At 42.8% G+C, this 18,190-nt stretch overlaps 1 protein-coding gene across 2 annotated transcripts in view; it reads right to left on the bottom strand.

The window, feature by feature from the left end:
- The window catches only part of TRABD2B (TraB domain containing 2B), a 295,614-nt gene that overhangs the window by 108,409 nt on the left and 169,015 nt on the right, over positions 1-18,190 (bottom strand). For both annotated transcript variants that reach the window (XM_074832091.1, XM_074832093.1), the window contains exon 4: positions 9,021-9,195. In XM_074832091.1, coding sequence (XP_074688192.1) covers positions 9,021-9,195 — 175 coding nt within the window. The remainder of the gene's footprint in view (positions 1-9,020; positions 9,196-18,190) is intronic.

Here is an 18,190-nt window from a genome sequence, read left to right as displayed (position 1 = left end):
TCTCTCAAAAACCAGAAGAAGTTCCAAGACAGATTCATCCAGCTTTCTGCTTATTCATTTGCCTCCTCTTTCCCACTGCCTGCCTGGAAATCAACAGGAGTAAAGCCTGTTAGTTCTGAAATTGTATTTTGCCATGTTTCAGTTCACAACTCTTTAGCAAACTTGCCTACCAAGAGCTAGACCTCTGGGGCTACCTACCTCCAAGCCAGTCACCTGTGGGCTTCCAGCAGCCACAGCTCTGGAGCTTCTATCAAAAGCAGCACCCCAGTACCAGAACACCAGTGTGCTCCGTTTTGCTAAGAATTCCTGTATTTTCAAATTTTGCTACTAATCTTTTAAAAAACTATTTTGAAACAACATTTTCCCTGGATTGGAGCTCTTCTCACTCCCCATCAGTCAAGACTCAGGGTTTCATTAGGTCTATTGCACAGAGCAGAAAGGGAGCCGAGATTCAAGCATGAACCCAAACTTTTTCCAATTTCAGATGGCAGCTTAGCTATTGGACTTGGGTTTGAGCCCAATTTTAGTTGCCACCAGAGCAATTTTGTCCAACAGACCTCTGTTGCTTTCTACAGGCCTCTATAAAATGGCTGAACAGTGGCAGAGTTTGTGTTTTGAATGTCTAGGAGAGGTGAAAAACTGAAGTTTACGACATCTCTTCTTGGTGGCTGGAGCTCTAATTATTTCCCTTCTGCCTCTCTAAGTAATTCTATCTTCACTTTACATTTCTGATATTTAAATATTTTTTTTGGACAGAGGTATATTTCACACACATTTTCTTTTCCTTGACACATCTCTTCTGATCTACCAGAGAAAATAACAATGAAACTGGGATTTAATAGTCTTATAAAGAGGGCATTGATGTTTTCCAGTAATGTGAAAGTAGCAGCCTATATTAAAGAACTGGAATGACAAATAAATGTTGTCACATGCCAGTCACCTTGATGTCAGTTGCAGAACTACCATTAATTCAGTGAGAATAGGATCTGATCCCAAATCCATAAATCCTTTCTCAGTGAGTTTGCTCTGATGGTATTCCTGGCATAACCATGACCAAGAAAACCTGGAACTCTCACAAGAACGCCCAGTTTAATGAGATTTCCAGTTCCAGTTTCCATACCAGTAAAAATCCTCAAGAAACCCACATAAATTACAGCCAGGCTTTTTAAAGCTTTCAGTTTCACATCTACTTTTGCAAAACAACTAACTCCAGCCAGCAGTCATGCCTTGCCTTTCCAGTGCATCAGGAAGATCACCAGTTCTTCCCCTTATGCAGTCAACCTGCAACTTGGCCCTGAAACTGGTCAGAAATTAGTTGAACCTGTAGGAGACCAACACCACAAGCAGTACAAACTGGTTCCTTGCTCTATTAAATTCCCTTTCCAACTCCTGCTCTAATAGCCTGAGGCTCTGACAGTGGAGCTTCAGGGGATATGGCTATAGTGGTCTAGGATGCCTTGGGACACCCTTGCTCCTCCACTGGAGTAAGCACCCTGGCAGGAGGGGCAGCAGAAAGGAACATGAACCCATATCAACCCCATCAGCTTGCATTAACGTGAACCACTACTGAAGGATTTATGCTAGCATAACCAGCTCTGAATTTAAGGAAATTGAGGAGCCAAATTTCCTTCTGCTCTGGGACGACAACAACATGCAGCAAGGTGACTGGAAGTGCACTCGGGTGCAGAGACATCTTAATCACTGCAGGTAGCACACAAAGGTATCCCAGCTGAGACAAGATCCTTGGGTCCTTTGCAGTCTGTATCCTGTTTGCCTTTTCACACAAGCATCCCACAGAAAGCTCAGTATTAGAGGAACATGGCCAATCTTTGGGTTCTCCACATTGTCCTTTTAAAATCTTCCCAACAGCACTGTTAAAGCTGGTTGGGAATTTTCTGATGAGACAGTTTTGGGATGGAAAGTGATGAATTGTCTGGCATCCATATATTGATTTCAACACTCCCGTTGTGAAATCTAGATTTATATGGGACCTCTGCTGGTCTCCTGAGAGCTTACAGGGTGGCCTGTGAATCTACAGCAAGTTCTTGTGTGTGTGGGGTGAATGTGTATTTCATCCCATGTTTAAGCCCATTCCTGTTCAGCAGAGTGCTTAAGCCTGGGTTTAAATCGGTCATGAGTCTTTGCAGTTCTGAAAAGAGAAAAATTTCCTGAATTATGTCTACATTTTTACATCTCAAATGTTGAAGAGAAATACAGCAAGGGCATAGCCAAAATCTCTATATTATAGGACAGGAGGGGCCAATATAGCTTTCTTTTCTTTGAGAACAGGCAGGCAGAATTAGACTTATACAGTAGAACTTGGCACAGGCATAATAATAAATATGATATGAAAAAGTCAGGGACCCAGAGGAGCTGACATTAATGTATGCATTTCTTTAAACCAAAATCCTACTGCGTACATGCAACTTTCCCCATTCATCACAGGAAGAATTACACCAGAGATGGTAAACATATACACTGCAGATTGCAAGGCCCATTTTACTTGCTTTTAACATTTACTTGAATACCCGCAACTAACAAACATAAAGGCCTGGATCTGGGCTCCTCCAGTGGAGCTACGATGAAAGCAGGACCCCATCGAGCATGATGGATTCTCCACCAGACCACCAAAGGAAGTCCAGGGCTTGTCCAGCGTCCCTCAACAGTTTAGGCGGTGACACACCAGTATAAAAAGCAAAGTGCAAATCCAATTACACAAATCTGTTCTTTCACCTGTTATGTGTCCTGCCTTCCTTGCTTGGTACAGGTGACAGCAGCCTCAAGATAGCTCTCACCATTACATATGCTATACTGTGTTTCTACAATTAGTATCTTGTTATACAACAGGAGTTTTTCTTAAATCAGAATTACAGGAACCAGTCTTCAGGATAGCAGTTCCCTTTTCACAATAGGGTAGTGCAGGCAGGTTTATTTTGGCCTCCATAACTCAGGCACTCTCTATTTGTCGATTTAAGCTTCAGGTGAAAAGCAAATATTCAGGGGCTTCCAAACCTCCACATTATACAAGATCAATATACATTAAAAAAATTTCCCCCCCCTTTTTTTTTTATTTTATTTTAAAAGGCTACAGTCTGGATTTGCACTTGGAACAAGCTTTTCCCTAGTGGAGTATCTCCTGATTTACAGCAGAGTGTCTGAAAAGAGAATCAGGCATTGCCTGTTTAATGCAGACTTTTAAATGACTCAATTACATGGTTTTGGTCAAAATTAGCATGCAAGTCTATTTTTAAAAGCAAAGTGATACTTTGCCTTAAAAACTAATAGTAAAAGAAGTCCATACACAAAAACAGGCCGACCTCACTATAAGCATCTGGATGCCCAAATAAACATGAGCAGAGGGAATTCTAGCATCTGCAAACTGTTAATTCACCCTTTTCTTCTCTTTTGTAGGCTCGCCAAGTTCAATCTCCTGGTCGCCAACTTCTTGCTCCACTGAGACAACCTGTTGATGAACTGTGCTAGTGATGTCAGTAGCACCACTAATCAGTGTTGGACCAGTACGCCTGACCCGGGGGATAAAGTCTCTTTATATTCCAGCCTGCAAGTGTTTTCTTTTTTCTTTCTCCTTTTTTTCTTTTATGTTCTATGAGGATACAAGACAAAGAATGGAAATGGGAAAGAGCTACACAATCCTGGAAGACAGAGGACCGGACTTCCGATGCCAGGCTGAGATCACTCTCAGCAGCACAAGAGTGGGTGTAACTTCGTGCCTGATTTGCAGCAACACTGCATCAGTTGGGAATGCAAAACAGCTATTTGCATATTCAACATCTGTAAATCCCCAGCCCTCAGTGTGCAGTTGGATGGCAGCCTCAAGGCATTTCCCTTTTAAAAAACCACTTTCAAGTAACATATGTGAACCTGAGTGCCAGATCTGGTGGCAGGTGCTAATGGATTTCACAAAGGCTCTCTGGATTTTAATTACTTGTGTTTAAGCTACATATAGTACCCATCACTTCCTTTCCTTTCCCAAACTACTGAGTAGAAATATGGTTTCCAGTAACAAAAAAGTCCCACCTCCACCTCCCACCATCTTTCCCCCACCACCCAAATTCAACAGCCATCATGTTCCATCTCAGTTGTGGTCACCTTCTCAGCCACGGATGAAGCATATTCAAGACAGCTACCTCATCTGGGTATCTCCCCAGGCACGCTCAGTGGTGATCAAGACCAAGCAAGGCCTGAGCCACCTTGGAGACATCTGTCACTCCCTACTCACTCCAGAAGTTGAAGGGTGAGCCTGTTCCTATCTTTAGTATCTCCAGTATCTAAAATGATGTGTGCTGAAATTCCCCTTGGGAATCCTTTGTAGACAGGACAGAAGGGAAAGAGCTAGAACTGAGGACTAGGGGAAGGAGATTTTATATTCTCGCTGTGCTCTCACACCAACCCCATCCTATAGAAAATTTGCACAATTCTCACTTTCCCTAGTGAAAACAGTGCAACCCACTTCTGAGTCCCATTACGAAGAATCACCAATAACATTTCCAAAAGACTTTGGAAACAATATGTAACATGTATTATTTGACAGGTTGGACTAGATGACCTTTAAAGGTCCCTTCCGGCTCAAACTATTCTAGTATTATTGTTAACAGTTTAATTTATGATGATCAGAACCATTACTGATGATGCTGTCTGCCCAGTGCTGGCTCAGAAAACTCTACAGTTTGGTAGAGGGGAGGGAATTCACCTGTTCTGGGCATAGAAACAAAATCAGAATTTACTTCTGCTGTTCCTACTCTGGGACAAACTCCTCTGCTTTCATGGGAGCACACAGACATCTACAGAACCTGTATCTTTTTTTTCTTGCAGAACATCTCAGAAATTTAAACCTAATCCATCAACAAGTAGGTAACTAATCTCCACCACTGAAGCCTACAGATGAGCAAAAGAGGTCCAACTTTCACATGCATCGATCCCTGTTAACACACACTGACTTCATCAGAAGCTGCGGTCACCAGCCCTCTCCGGCTTCCACCACACCATGGACAACAGCCCAGGTCTCCTCTGACCTCTCAGATGCAGGGGGCTGCCTGGACCTGGTTGGAGTGGGAAAACATGTGCTTTCCTCCACTGCAGGTCCAGAGACAGTTTGATTCCCCTCTTGCTGGAGAAGATGCTATGGTACTTGCATTTCAACTCTGTCTCAGCACTAAAGGAATGTTCTCCATGATATATTTACTATTTTAAATAACCAAACCCACTGCCTTAAAGCCTACTGATTTGGCTGCTAATAAACATCATGAATTGGAGCAGCATCCGAATTTCTGAAGCAGTAAATCCAGCTCTCAGCTACAAAACTGACAGCTCTCATAAAAGAAAGAAAGAAAGAAATGCAAGTAAGTAAAACATCCTAAGGAAATTATCGTTCAAATTAACTGCAGACATAAATTTATCCATCTGTTATCATAAGTGTTACTTGAAAATTATTTGCCCATAAAAATGAAATAAACCAGAGTGATTTTGTTCTTAAACATTGACTTCATGTGTATAGTCTTAGTTGCCAAAATATTAACTCTTTTTAACAGCCCATGTGCTCTTGGCTGTGTTTCTCTTGACTGTAAATGGACCTTTATAAGTTGCCTGTATGTATCAGGTCTAAGATGCTGCACTGCTATTACGGATCAATAATTCCTAGTAATCCAGCATTTTTGAAACACAAAAACCAAGCAAACACCTAAATTTTATTTGGAAGTACTCTATTTAGCTACCTTTATTCATTCAAAGGGAAGTTACCATTACCTGAAAAATATCATTTAACTGCACAAACAATAAATGCTGTTTCATTACTTGAGTATAGTTACTGTGAATATAGGTATGGTGAGATTTTTCACATTAAATCTGAATACGGTAAACCCTGGCAGGAGAAGAATGAAGCGTACAGAGCTGCGTATAGAGCAGGGTTCCATTTTACCCAAAGCCTGTATTTTTCTTGGAGAGGAGAAAGAAATGCAAGTAGAAAGAATAAATGGCTATTTTCACTTCTGTGTGTTTTATAAAGGAATAAATTAAAAGTCTGAACTGCTCCAATGCATTAAAATTGTGAGTAATGCCATGGAAGGCAGGGAAGGGGGACTCTATTCAGAAGTCAACTTTTTATTTTTAAAAATGTCAGAAAACTGAAAAGCTCTATTTAGAATTGTGTGTTTTGTTTTAATACAGGAACAAAAACCCCAACTTTCAATAGCATAAAAATGTTTTGCTTCACTTTGTGGATCTAAAAACTGGTTTATCTCAGCTTGCTTGGATATTCAAATGCCTGTCCCCTTACAACTTCCACATCCCCAAGACTTGTCTGTTTAATGTTTCGTAGCCTCGTGCTCAGTTACAGACCAGACTCTGAACCACCTCTCCTACAATGCACCACGAGGGCTGTGCAGCACAGCAAACCAGTTTAACTGAGAATCCTAGTTTACAGAGGAGAACAACGACATGCAAGCACTTGGGATTCTGAACTATGTCTGCAAGAAGTGGACTTGCTTTTTCAGAAGCAAACAGAAAAATTCTGTTTTCCCCAAATGCCCCATTTTCTACCAAAATACTATCAGCTGAAAGATTTTGATCAGCCTTCATTTAAAAGCAAGGCAGGATGAAGAAGGTAGAAATTCTATGTGTAAAATAGCTAATAACCAGGCCATAAACATGCAGAGTTGCACAGGCAACTAAATTAATTGCCTGCTATATTCCAATCAGCACAATGGCCACTGCTTTACTGGAAAATAATCATTCTTTAGAGAAACAGCAGAGCTTTTCCCAGGGTGACTCTTGCTGTACCCAAGTGGCGCTCTGCACCAATTTCCACACAATTTTTATTTGAATTCATGACCCAAGCACAATTTGAACTCATGACCCAAGCCCATACCAAAAAACCACCCTAAAATTCAAGAAGTAGATATAATAATGCAAAATACAAAATGTAGAAATAAAATACACTCTTATAATGCAGTGTGTGGGGGAAAAAACCCAACAAAACAACAAAAATCTTCAGGAGAAAAACTGCATTTGAATCATAAGAGGAAATTAACTTGCTTGCACTTCGGCCACATAAAAGTTTTGGCATTGAAAAATTAGTAATTTTCTCAGTACTTACTGCACAAAGAATAAAACACCTGAGAGAAGAATTAACTGTACTTAAAGTAGGGATGGCCCGCTTTAGTGAGAAAGGCCAAAGGGATGCTGGAACAAAGGACCCAAACCAAAAAGCTTTCCTCAGCATGTCCTGTGCCCCGGTATTCAATAAATCCAGCTGCATATGTCTGCTCTGTCCTGCTACAGTCACTGCTGGGAAAAAGAAAAAAACCCAGCCACAAAGGTGGTTTTCAACATGATAGAAAATGGCAAGTAAAGGACCAAACGAGACTTGTTCTTTACAAGCCAGCTTTCCTGAGTGATGCTGCCGGGGAGTTTCAAGTAGATCTCTGACAGGGACAGCAAACGAAAGCTCAAACTTCCCACAACTTAGATGTGACTTTCTATAGAAAGCAATGTATAATTAGTATCCATTTGCTTAATTTCATTTCTGTTATTAGCACATACACATAGCTGCAGTGGATTGGATCCATGACCCATCTAATCCAAGATCCTGTCTCAAGCTGTGGGCTGTAACTGATATCCAGGAAAAGGTGCAAGGCAAGTGGGCAACAATGCCCAGTTTATCCTCCCAGCTCCAGTATATCCTAGTTAAGGGAATTCCAGAACTGGAGACTACATCAAAACTATCATGTTCAATAATCTCTGATAAACCCTGCTCCATCAGTTAGACAAGCTGTTTTTTATGAACCCCTGTCCAATTATGAACCACCATGATGTATTTTCCTACTGTAAAAACAGTTAAGCAAAACTCCTTGTACAGAAATATCAGGCAAGCTTGAGATTAAATAAACTTGAGAAAATTCAGTCTGGATGCACTCAAAAAATTAATACATCAAAATGCATGTATCTCTGCTAAACCCCACAGTCTTTAATCAAAATTCCCACCGAAGTGAGTAGCGAAAGGCAAGTTGTTGCCAAAGTTCATAGTGAGAGTCATGGGATGAGAAGCAAAGTTCTGTCAAAAATGAGAAATTGTCAAGGAGAGGGAACAGGAGGAGCGGATCGGTTCTCGGCACAGCAATCTCAGGCTGCCTTGAAGTTGAGGGAGCTCAAAGAGCCACTTAAGCAGATACTCAGGATTCTGCTGAACTGGTGCCTGAACAGTTATTGTTTATACTTTTATCACACACAAATGTGAATTCCATTGGAAAGGGAAAAAAAAATAAGAAGGGAGAGAAAGGACAGTAGCACGTACTGTTACAGACTTGCAGAAGTACCATAGACATCTTTGTTCTGCAGACTTCACAGAGAGAATTTAAACAGGCAGAGGGACACATTGGATTTTTACTTAATGATTTAAAATGCTGGTATTTAGCTACACACATAACTCATACATTTGTGCAAGGTCCAAAACCAGCCAGTCTGTACAGACACACCACCAAAGTAGTTAAGTCACCCATTGAGAAAGCCTAACTACAGCAACCCCAAAAGGTTTGAAGCCCCAGTGCAGCACCCTGAGCCACACGCACATGCTTATGGCACAGCGAGGTTTGTACTCCCACAGTCACTGCCATCAGTACCTGGGCTTGCAAATTCAGAGACACTTCAACCATCTCCCACACCTGCAGCCACAAACACAACTGTGATGTGAACATAACCCAAGCAGCTCACAGGCTGAGCCGGGAAGGGAACAAACACAACAGCATAAAAAGCATTAACAGCTTTACATTTCTATAACTGGATGGAAAGCAAAGGAGTGCAGACTGTCCACAGCCTGGCCGGACCCAGACTCACCTCCTACACCAACTCACTGCATTTTATAAGCAGGTTTAGACAAACAAAAGCCCTTCTGCTTCAAAGGGAAGTCCCCTAAGAAATCTTCCTTCAGGACTAGAGACAAAATCCTGAAGCGTTCAAACCACTTCCAATCATAATAAACAAATAAAACAGAAAAATTCATGCCATACCTGCTCCAAAGGCAAAGAAGAAACTCTTGTCTGTGTTCTCCCTTAAAAGTGCCATCACTCTCTTCCCCATCCTCTCATTCCTCTTGTAGATGAGCTCCTGTCTGAAGTAACTGTCTATCTCCTGAGCTGTCACCTGCTCATGGGGTGGGAGTGTTGTGTTGATGAAGTTAGGGACCTGAAATAGAGAGACATTGTTATTCAGGTGACAGCGGTTAAGTAATCCCCAAAACACTCAATGTTCTAATCCAGTGTTATTTAAACCACCTGAACATCACTATCACACACACACAAAAAAAAAAATAAAAAAAAATTTCTCACAAGCCACTGGAGGGTAAGAGCTTGTGGGGTTGCTGGGAACTCCACAAAGAAAAAAATAAATCACCAACCAACACACCTTTTTTTTAAAAAAGTGAAACTAGTATTTTACTAAAATAAATTTAAGTTAATTTTGATTTTTCTCTGTTTCTTCAGCAGAATGTAGCTTTAGGTGTTATGTTTGGGTGAGTTACTAAAACCTTCATTCTCTGCTGGTTCAACACAGTTCATTAGCTATTTAATACCAGAACAAGTCCTGTAATCTGTTCTTGGCCAAGGTCACCATGAACTTGAGTAAGGACTGCAAGATTTGGCTTGGATAGGCTACTTTTTAATAACCTAACAGTTAAAAAAATAGGAAAGGTTAGCAAACCCAGACATAGGAAGATGTGAACAGGGTAAACCCCCTCATCTTTCTTGCAGCTTTAGATGCTAATAGGTCTCACCAGAGAAGACCATGCATTGCAACACATAAATCCTTGAAACATTCCTGACACTTCCAAGAAGGGGATTTCCACAAGAACTGCTCCTTCAGTCTCTGTTTTTATGAGGAGAGACATTCAGAGGCACAGAAGAAAAGCTGAAACCACAAGGACCATTAGAGTCAAGGCAGCAGACGCAGGAATCGGCCAAGACCTAAGCTATAATGGACAGACAAGCCAGAAGTCTCTGCCTATTAGGACAGGCAATTTCTTTTGATACAGTGAGGGTCCAAGGTCTACCATGAGAGTTCAGGAGCCTATGGGCCCTGCTGTGAGAAGTGTTGTAAGTGGGCAGCGTTTGATGACTGCTAACAGGACCCAGGCACCTTCCAGAGATTTTCTGTGCCTCACCACTGGAAAGCAGGTTAAGCTGCTAAATCCAGATTTGGATTTCTGAGTCCCTGGGTACATGTAAAGCTGCCAGGATTTCCAGTGTTAATTTGAGTCAGTGGTAATGATATTGCATGCACAGCCCATAAGGGGAACATCCCTTTCTCACTGTGATGAAATACTTGATGCAAGGACTCTATTCTTTGGTGAATTGTTTCTCTGGTTTTCTACTATACCAAATTCCTGTACTCGTTTTTTAAAACTTGCCTTTAGTCTTTGTTTTTCAGTCCACCTCTTACCTTCCCACTTGGTGACATGCTTTTATCACAACAATTTTTCTCTCTTCCCACCCTCTTCACTCACACTGCCTCTTCAAAAGCTTTCAGCCAGTCTTAGGGAAAGAACTGATTTCCATCTTCTCAGCGGCTCTCCTTAAAGCTTTTTCATTGCAGCCTGAGCTACAGCTCTCCTAATGTCTGGGGGACCGAGCAGTATGCCTTATGCAGAAGGTCAAGTCTGGGCCTTGCTCTGGATTCCCACCAAAGGCTGTACCCAGCGGGGTGAGACAGAAATGGGCACCACATCTCCTGAGCCAGGGGATCTCATGAGGCTGGAGAATCCTGCTTCTGATCGAGACCTGCCCCAGGCCATTGGGCCACATGGACCAGCTGGACCTTTCACTTTCCAAACAACTTCTCAACCTGCTTTGCCAAATCACCACACTTCTCCCAGCACGTCCCTCCTTAAAGGTTCAATTGCATTACCCTGAGTCATTCCTTCCTCCAGGCTTTCCAGCGCGGCTTGGCAGCTTGGCTTCGCCACAGTATCTTGTGAACTCCTCAGAGCATGCAAGTACTTTGCACCTTGTTCTCAGTTTAGCCCTTTGCCAGTACTCAAGAAATAATAAGTCCCATTAAGCTAGACCTATCGGAGACACCAGTTTCCTGTTAATACACAGGGAAACTGCCTCAATGTCTGGCAAGAATGTGCGTTTGTCTCAAAGGGACGCAGGAGCAGCCTGTTGGCGTTGGAGGGGTAAAATGCTGCTGGCTGCGGCAGCAAAGGATGCAGTGGCTTCAAACCCTGGTGAAAGACAGGGAGATTTTTATTGTAGGAATAAAGTCTGAGGAATGAGTAGCCATTTTACACTTGCAATAACCTCTGCAATGCAAAGCTGTAAATCAGTTGGTCCATGCAGTTATCACAAGCCTTTGTATCTCCTCTGTACTGAAGCTCTGTGTTTAATGGGTTGGTGTAGCTGAGCCAGGAGTCAGGGGAGCCTTCAGAGACCAAAATGGAAGGTGATATTTTTTGGTAACATCTGAAGGTTCAACAGAGAAGTGTCTTCTTCCCTGCTTTTGGCTGAAGGGGAGTGAAGGCTGGGAACTGATGGGACCTGGTCTCGAAACACCTGAGATGCTTTGGGGGAAGAAAGGTACAGCATTGCCTGTGAGAACAACCTGCTCTTACACAAAACAGGAGCAGCAATGCTGGGGGATCAAATGGCTTTGTGAATCTCACTCCAACTAGGGGAAAGCTCTGACACTGTAAGTCTAGATAGCCCAAGGACAGAAGTTGTGTTCAGACCTTGACCAAGAGTCTTTGCCAAGAAGGAAAGCACCTTCCTTCAGCTTGTGCAACTTGTCCATCACTTGCAAGCCTACATCCACATTTAACTTAGTTTGTTCCTCTTCTTTATCTAATCTAAAATACAGTCCACAAAATGGAGCCATTTACTTGCCTTTTTTCCCTCCTTTTCTTTCTTCCTCTTTCTGTGGGAAAGAATTTGCCAATGGCAGAGAGATAAATTTAAAATGAAGGACTGGGTTTTGTCAACATTTCTCATGCTTGTCCAAGGAACAAGACAAAGGAAGGCATCTCCTCTAGAGGCACATCATCATCGGCTACAGGTCCCACTACATCTTGTGCATTCCTGTATTTCTAATGACTGCTCCATCACTGGCAAAAACAAAACATGCATGTATGTTTCTGTGTGTGTGTGGCAGAGGACAGAAGATAAATGATTGAAGTAAGTATGCCCGTACACAGTAGTGCAACCACACTCTGAGCTACGACACTGGCCCCATTAATCACCTCCGCTCCTCCTTGTATCGCAGTTCCTTTCCACAGTCGGTGACATACACCATGCCTGGCTTCAAGGAGGCAGCTGCTCCTGTTGATTTAAGAAACCCTTTGGATTCCTAACCACCAGACAGGGATCAGGAAGTCAAGAAACAGTCACATGCAATTAGGAAGCTGTTACCTGCAGCCAGAATTCAAGATTTTTTTTTGAAAAAAGAAAATCCATTGTTTTAAATGGATGGGCTAAATAAAGAGGGATGCACCTTCCTTCTTCCACTTTATCAAACATTTTTGTTTCCATTCAGTGTAAAAATTAATTTCAACATTTTAATGATAGGTATTTGTTGTTTTGAATGGGGAGTGAATGGATGAGACATTTGCTGTGCCAATGAGTGAGGGACTGATCACCTGATAATAGCTGAATATTGTTACTAGTATTTAAATGTATAGTGAGATGGATGATGTGACTGTTGAAAAATCCTAACTTCTAATTTTGCTGTTCATCTAGGAGAGTAGCAGTTGGATCAGCAGAAAAAAAGAGTGCTACCCATCACCGAGGGTGTGCTCACTTTGTGGTGGATACACATGAGAAGTTCTTTCTGTCCAGTCTGCAAGCCATGCAGTTTTCTGAGAATCCAACCAATTCATATATATATAAAAATACACACACTACATATTTCCCATGGAAATTCAATAATATATTTTATTCAGAGGTGTTCAAAAGAAAGAGTATTTTGTTTGACTGAATCAGCTAGAACTCTTCCTTTTTTCTATTCCTATTTATTTTGTGTTACAGCTCTCCTACGGACAGTATAGATAGACCTCAAACTCAGTTATTATGTACACCCTGCATTTCTTAGTTAAGCTTTTGAGATTAAAGGAAGAGAATATGAAATCAAAAAAGAAGTTAAGTCCCAGCCTTACAGAAATTTCTTTCCCTCCACACTGCCTGTGTAATTTTACTTGAGTCAGTATCCCTGATGGAATATATGTGTGGGTAAAGCTCTGCACACACGTCCGAGCTCACAGTGCTGTGGGATGCGGGCCATAATTCTTCATCTTTGAAGTCAGTGGGAGCTTTAGGAAGAAAAAAGAGGAAGGACTGTGGAGTGGTTATGACACTACCCTGAAAAAATGGTTCTGTTCCCATGGGCGAAACAAATCTCTTGTATGATCACAAGCATGACATTTGGGTTTAGACCTTCAAAGGAAACTGAGCACTTAACCTCCACTAAGTATCTTTGAAGCATTTGGCTTTATTCCTCCTGTCTCTCAAAAGTCCATCTGTAAAATGGGGACAGCAAGACATTCTGACTTGATGTTACATACAAGACACTGGCTGAATCTAGCTGTTGAAGGCCCCAAAGGAAGACCCAAAGTCCAAGACAATGCTCAGTGGTAACCTCTCTTCCCACAAATACTTTGTGGAAGGAGGTTGGGATTGTGCTGTAATCATTAGCATAAGAGCTAACAACATACTTAAGCTTAGAAAAATGCATAAGCCATATCTCAAGATCTAGGCTATGTTGTCAGCTTTGTCTACAGAGACAGAGAGAAAGAAATGGAGGGGGGAAAAAAAAAAAAGAGAAAAGCAAAATATATTGGTGCAGAGTCTTTTATCACATTTAGGGCTTACTGCCAAAGTTCAGCTGAAAATTCATAAACACCAGACTACATTTAAGTACATTTTCTTATTTACTATTTTTTAATATTTGGACAAATATTCTGGGCAGAGCCATGATGCCAGAGTTGTGAATATCTATCTGCGAATAAATTTTTTTGGACACATATAACCACCATCAACTTTGGTTAGCATTTTTTTTTCCTGCTGTGGATCTATTGGCTACAGTGGAACTTCTCTAGATTCAGTCCAGTATCAAATCTCAATCAGATGTGTTATCGTTCCTACTCCTATACACTACATTTCCCAAACCTCTGATAACCTTTTTTAGCCTCATTCTGTTCCAGTGATGCTTGCCTATTTCTGGAATGTGCATTCAAATTGTAAGATTATGTCAATGAAAAACCAATACTGCTAACATTAGATTAAAGGGCTGCGTGCCCTTTCTTGCCTGCGTGCAAGCAGAGGTGGTCTTCAACCATAAGTCTATCTGCAGATGAAGAAGAGGAAGCTGAGAGAGGGAAATGGAAAGCCAACACTTGCCATGGAAAATATAATGATTCTAAAACCATTCCTGCCATTATCTTCCTATATCTTGGTCAACACTCTTGGCTTCTGAGACTCATTTCTCCCACCATCTCCTAATCAGCAGATAACTAATTGCTTTGCAGTCTCACCTCCTGTGCAATGCCCAAACTCCAGAGCACCATAAGTGCAGTATCATCATTAATCCTTGAAGGGGAATCTCTTAATAATAAAAATGCCTTATTTCTCCTTCTCTCCCCTGAGCATTCACAGGTTAAAAAGGGAAAATAGGAGGAGGCACATCCAGGGTCACAAGGGACATCTATGGCAAGGTGGGGAGTTGGCCATCAGCTTCCCGAGTCCCAGTCCAGCACCTCAATATAAATCCCATCCATCTTTTGCCGACAGGAGGGCTCAGCCTCCGTGCTAGTAATCCTTATCTCCAGTTGTTAGCAGGGAGTTGTTCCCAGATCACGCCAACTACATTCATTTTTTTAAAAACATGATAAAGATTGGGTTCTCTTTATTAGTCTTCTAATTTATGAGCTTTTCATGGGCAGAGGCTAGAAGACAAGTAAAGGATCATGCTTTGAAGGATTTTCCCTGTACCACGTAGGTCAGGAACTTTTACACGGTTGACAGCACTATGCAAGATAAGGATCTCAAGAGCTGACAACATGGCTTACGGCGGCTGCCAGGGAGCCAAAGCAGCATCCCAAAACCCACTGGCTCCTCTGACAAAGTGAACAGACCTAAATTCACACCAGCCCTTCTCAGGTCAGAGGCTGACATCTGAGCTCGAGTTATCATTCGTTTATGAAGGGAGGATACCCTCCCATTAACCAGTCTTGACAGGGCATTGTGGTTTTTACTGCAGTGCTGCAAAATATACTGCTCTGGACTTGGAAGACACCTGTTTCCCTGGGATTTATGGACCCTTCTGGCATCTGGGAGAGCACTATCCACTTACTGCAGCCTCTGATACGAACGATTCAAATAGCGCAAAGTGAATGGGCTGCAAGAGCAAGCATCTCCCTGACGAGGACGTGGCTGCTGCAGAGACAAACGCTGCTGCTGACTTGACTGGTTCTCCTATAGCAGTCCTGAGCTTCCATCCTGACAGGGACCTTCACTGGCCAAGGAGGGGGGTGTCTGGTCAATCTGATTTAGCTCAAAGCCCAATGTTGGCAGCTGCCAAGAAGATGAGCTTCCAGCTTGTTATGGAAAAAGGAAATCAGGAAGGAGCTCGGCAAAATGGTGTTCAATTCAAGCATGTTGTGATTAACCCATTATTTCTTTATTTTAAGCACCAAAATATAAAGTAATATATTAGAAGCCTGAGTGGACTGTAAAAGGAGTCTTTGATCTTCAGGATAAGTCAGTTCCATCACTCCCTTCCCTTTCCTAGGGCAACTATCTACCCAAGATGGGACTTGAGAATATATTACAGGCACATCCAGCACATTTTGGAGGTTGTAGTCAGGATAAATACGTCAATTTGGTAGATTCTGGGCTGCTGAATGATTTATTAGAAGCATACCCCGACACCAAACTCGGATACAGACTCAGAGTGATGTGAAGTCACAGAAAGTGTAAACATATCCCCAGCCTGTGCTCATCCAGTTTTGTACCCACCCCTTTGAAGAAAGCTGAGCAGTTCACCAGGGACAACTCTCACTGCAGCCAGAGGCACAGTTTTTGAGTGCACATCAAAAAGTCAGTCACACTTCTCCCACCCACACTCGCCCACCAGCCATGCTGGCTGGCCACAGCCATCCCTGCATCCCTGTGCCATGGAGGCCTCCGTGAAGCGCTGCTGGGGGTTGGACCAACTCAGTATTTCCACGGCAGGATTTTCCATCATGCCCCTTGGCTTAGCAGGAGCCTGTAATGTCCCAAACCTCCAAAGGCAGGGAACAGCCCTGAAAAAGGGACAGCCACCTCTCACTCAGTGGAAAGTATGGTCTTGAGAACTGGTGGTTGACCGGAGTGGGGCTTCATGAAGCCTAAACTATTTTCTGGCTTTGATTCATTGCAACTGGCATGAGTTGCTGCAGCTTCCAGCATTTCTGCTCTGCTTAGTCATGTCTAATCCTCTCTGAGCTAAAGGCTGACAACTCCTTTTGCTGGGCTGCTCTGCACTGATAAGGTCCCCATTCATGTCCTTCGGGGGGGTTTTCAGGCTCCCGGAGTAGCAGGTGAGGTTGGTGAGTCTCACGTCCCCATGCTAGCGAGCCCAGCTGCTGTTTTCCAACACATTGTTTCCTCTGTCTGCTGAGAAAGAGACACATGGCTAGTGACCCCAGCAGCCTGCCTGTACCCTCTTCCTTGGAAATAGCAATGAAGAGAAGTCTCTCCTCTCACAAACCCAATACTGTAGGGAATCAGAAACCCACAGAAAATACCTGGATGAGGCTGGAGGGAAAAAAAGGCAAAAATACTTTTTGCTTGAAGGGAAGTGAGGGAGGAAAGAAAGTCCAAGAGCACAAGGAAAGCTAGTGTAAAAGCAAGTACATTTCTTGTGACCAGCCCTGGGGAGCCACTTCTGGCTGTGAGCTAATCCCTGCCCACCCACATTACTGCTCAGGGTCCATATAAGTTGCAGATACATTGCAGCTCATGCCAGCAAGCTTTCTGTAATTGGCCTACCCGATTTAAAGCTAGCTTGGGTACCTCTCAGCATGGCGCAGCAACTGGAGTGTGAACACAGCAGTCTTTGAGTTTCAAATTGGCTAGCTGAGGTCTGTAAGCCACTGGAGGTAAAAATATAGAGGAAAATTACAAATAGGAGATGTGGAAGGGGAAAGCAGGATGAAAGCTAGTGAAGTCGCTATGGATAGTGCATGATACTTTTAAAAAACAACTCTGCAGGTGGCACAAGAGCTGTAGGAGTCATTGCTGGCCTGAGTGTAAACTTGCCTGCAGGCAGGGTGGGCTGCAGCCCCTGAAGAGCCTGGACACCATGTCCCTGCAGCTTCAGCCCTCACTGCACCTGCGTGGAGACCCCTCCTGGGAGCCCCAAACCCGTTCTGCCACTGCTGTCCTCCCAGGTGACACCTGGCCAAACGACAGTCATGTGCCCTGCCTGGTTTTACCTTCTCCTCCCATACATTTGGGTTGAAGGAAAGCATGTTTTAAAAAAAAGGGGGGGGGAGGGGAAGCAGAAAGGCCACAGAGATGGGATGCACATCTCACAAACAGCTTGGGGGGTGATACTTTTATCCCTGTTAAAAAAGACTTTCAACAAATCCGTGAGAAGTCATGACCTCCATGTATGTTTTCTATTTGTTTTTCCACACCAGTTAAATAGTTGCTTTCCAAGCACTTAGGGGAAAAAAAAAAAAAAAAGGCAAGCAACAGCCCCTCCCCCAAGGCCTCCTTCCCCACCCCAACCCCATCCCTGCTCCCCTTGGTAGCGATGCCAAAATATGCAGCCGGCCTCTCTATCTGAATGAATGTTTTGATTAAAGAAGTCTTAACATAACACAGTCAGAACAATGATCCCGGCCCCCTTTCTGCAAGCTTCACCCAACTATGCAGTGTATATTTAGGACCAGATTACAGGGACCTGTTCATTAATTGAATAAGGATGACAAGCCTGCAGTGTATGCAAATAAACGTTTGGGTTTCAGTGGGGAGGGTAAATCTTAACTACCTAACGATACTCCTGCCCCATTTAAAACCCCTTTAACATTAGGATTTTTTTGAGGCCAGCTTTCACGAGCTTGCAAACATATGGAAAAGTTCAAGTTTTTCTATTTCCCTTCCAAATGCTTTGTTTCGTTTGACAAAGAATATTTTTTTTTCTGTTCTGA

The sequence above is a fragment of the Strix aluco genome, chromosome 8 (genome assembly GCF_031877795.1).
Source record: "Strix aluco isolate bStrAlu1 chromosome 8, bStrAlu1.hap1, whole genome shotgun sequence".
NCBI lineage: Eukaryota > Metazoa > Chordata > Aves > Strigiformes > Strigidae > Strix > Strix aluco.
This window is presented reverse-complemented; position numbering and strand designations above follow the sequence as displayed.